This window comes from Octopus bimaculoides, chromosome 1, assembly GCF_001194135.2.
Source record: "Octopus bimaculoides isolate UCB-OBI-ISO-001 chromosome 1, ASM119413v2, whole genome shotgun sequence".
Taxonomy (NCBI): Eukaryota; Metazoa; Mollusca; class Cephalopoda; order Octopoda; family Octopodidae; genus Octopus; species Octopus bimaculoides.
In genome coordinates, this window is record NC_068981.1 from 145986241 (window position 1) to 145988651 (window position 2411).

General features: G+C 36.2%; 1 protein-coding gene across 4 annotated transcripts in view; it reads left to right on the forward strand.

The window, feature by feature from the left end:
• The window catches only part of LOC106884322 (vacuole membrane protein 1), an 89404-nt gene that overhangs the window by 80172 nt on the left and 6821 nt on the right, over positions 1–2411 (forward strand). For all 4 annotated transcript variants that reach the window (XM_014935647.2, XM_014935648.2, XM_014935649.2 and 1 more), the window contains exons 7-8: positions 218–298; positions 1338–1454. In XM_014935647.2, coding sequence (XP_014791133.1) covers positions 218–298; positions 1338–1454 — 198 coding nt within the window. The remainder of the gene's footprint in view (positions 1–217; positions 299–1337; positions 1455–2411) is intronic.

A 2411-nucleotide genomic window follows, 5' to 3' on the forward strand; every position in this document is an offset into this window, starting at 1 on the left:
AGTGTTGACCAACTGAAATTTCATAACATTTATGTTATAAAAATTTGATTAAGATTTTAATAATTTAAAATAGGAACAATTTAATCTGAGATGGATTGGAATTTAAAAGCTTTTAAGAAATTTCTAGAATTTTTCAGAGAAACAACTTTGGAGAAATACTGTAACTAGTTAAACAAGTTAGAACTTAATTAATGTTTTTCTTTTTCTTTTGTTTCAGGGCTTTCTTGATCGGGCAAAGGTTGGCATTCACAACATGATAAAGAAAGTAGGCTTTTGGGGTATCTTGGCTTGTGCTTCTGTAAGTATCATAAGTGTTGTTGTTGTTTCTACTACTGCTACAACTAAAGTGGTGAATTAGCATAATCGTTAGCACGTCAGGCAAAATGCTTAGCAGCTTTTTGCATATTTATATGTTCTGAGTTCAAATTCCATCAAGGTTGACTTTGCCTTTCATCCTTTCTGTGTCCATAAAATAAATACCAGTTGAGCACTGGGGTCAGTGCAACCAACTTACCCTCTCCCTTGGGATTGCTGGTCATGTGTCAAAATTTGAAACCATTATTATTATTATAAGGTGGCAAGCTGGCAGAATCGTTAACATGCTGGGCGAAATGCTTAGCGGTATTTTGTCTGTCCCTATGTTCTGTGTTCAAATTCCACCGAGGTCGACTTTGCCTTTCATCCTTTTTCAGGGTCAATAAATTAAGTACCAGTGAAACACTGGGGTCGATGTAATCGACTAGCCCTCTTCCCTACAATTTCAGACCTTGTGCCTGTAGTAGAAAGCATTATTATTATTATTATTATTATTATTACTACTACTGTTATTAGCTCTGCCTTAGCAAAGGCAGAGGTATTGTTTTCAGTCATGTTTGTTTGTCTGTGGACAAGATATCTCAAGAACGGCTGCATGGATTCAGATGAAACTTTCAGGGATGTTTGGCCTTGTGACTGGCACGAACTGATTAGATTTTGGGATTGATCCAGTACCGGACAAAGATTATGGATTATTTTTCCGATTTTTTTAACTTAATTTTTGAGAGCTGTCAGGTTCATTTTTAGTATTCTCGTTTGTGAGAGCAGTTGAGTTTATTTCAGATATTCTCATTTTAAAAATCATCTCCATCTAATCGTTAAGAGGACGTTGATGTTGCCTTGGTGGAGGTTTGCACTCTCTGAGTGTTCTTGTTGTTTTTATTATTGTTATTATTATTATTATTATTTTTTTTTTTTTAAAGATATTTTAATTTGATATTATTTTCATTGTTACCTCTTTCAAGAAAAAAACTTGGTCTTAAAATCATAAAGTTGACAAATTTCAATTCAATCTTTTGCAGATCCCTAATCCATTGTTTGATCTCGCTGGAATATTATGTGGCCACTTCTTAATACCATTTTGGACATTCTTTGGTGCTACCCTTATTGGCAAGGCTATTATTAAGATGCATATCCAGGTAATGATATAGCTTTTGGTTTCTTCTGTAGCATTAATGATTAGAGTCATTGTTACATTTGTATGAAATATTTGCACACACGTTGTTGCCAGTGCCGCTGGACTGGCTCCCGTGCAGGTGGCATGTAAAAAAACACCTTTCGAGCGAGGCCGTTGCCAGTACTGCCTGACTGGCCCCCATGCCGGTGGCATGTAAAAGCACCCACTACAATCTCGGAGTGGTTGGCATTAGGAAGGGCATCCAGCTGTAGAAACTCTGCCAGATCAGATTGGAGCCTGGTGCAGCCTTCTGGCTTGCCAGTCCTCAGTCAAATCGTCCAACCTATGCTAGCATGGAAAGCGGACGTTAAACGATGATCACACACACACACACGTTTGTATGTTTGTTTACTTTGTTGCATGTCCAAGTTTATCACATAAGCAAATACATAGATAGGTGTGAGAATCTTGTAATAGTGGAGAAGATTATCAGTTTCAACTGAATATATAAACTCTGCTACACACACACACACCCACACATACATATATATACATATACAAACCTATACATATATATGGAAAGAGATACTTTCATTGTTTTATTGGTGTTATGATTGAGACATTTCTGTAATGCTGGCTAAAAATGAATTATGTATTTTCCGATAGATTAAGTAGAGCAAACAAAAAATTCTCATGAGTAGCTAGTGAAGAACATCTATTTGGCATCATGCCAACTGCTTTCTGAGAGTGGATACTTAAGGTTTAAACAAAGCCAAACCCATCTCTATCATTTGTATGTATCATTTTAGACAGTATTTTTTTCCTGTTACAAGACATTTCTGATGGGTTTGCTTGATCATCATTTAACATCCATGTTCCATGCCGGCATGAGTCAGACGGGTTGCATGGGTTACACACACACACACACACACATACACGTGTGTGTGTTATATATATATATATATATATATATATATAT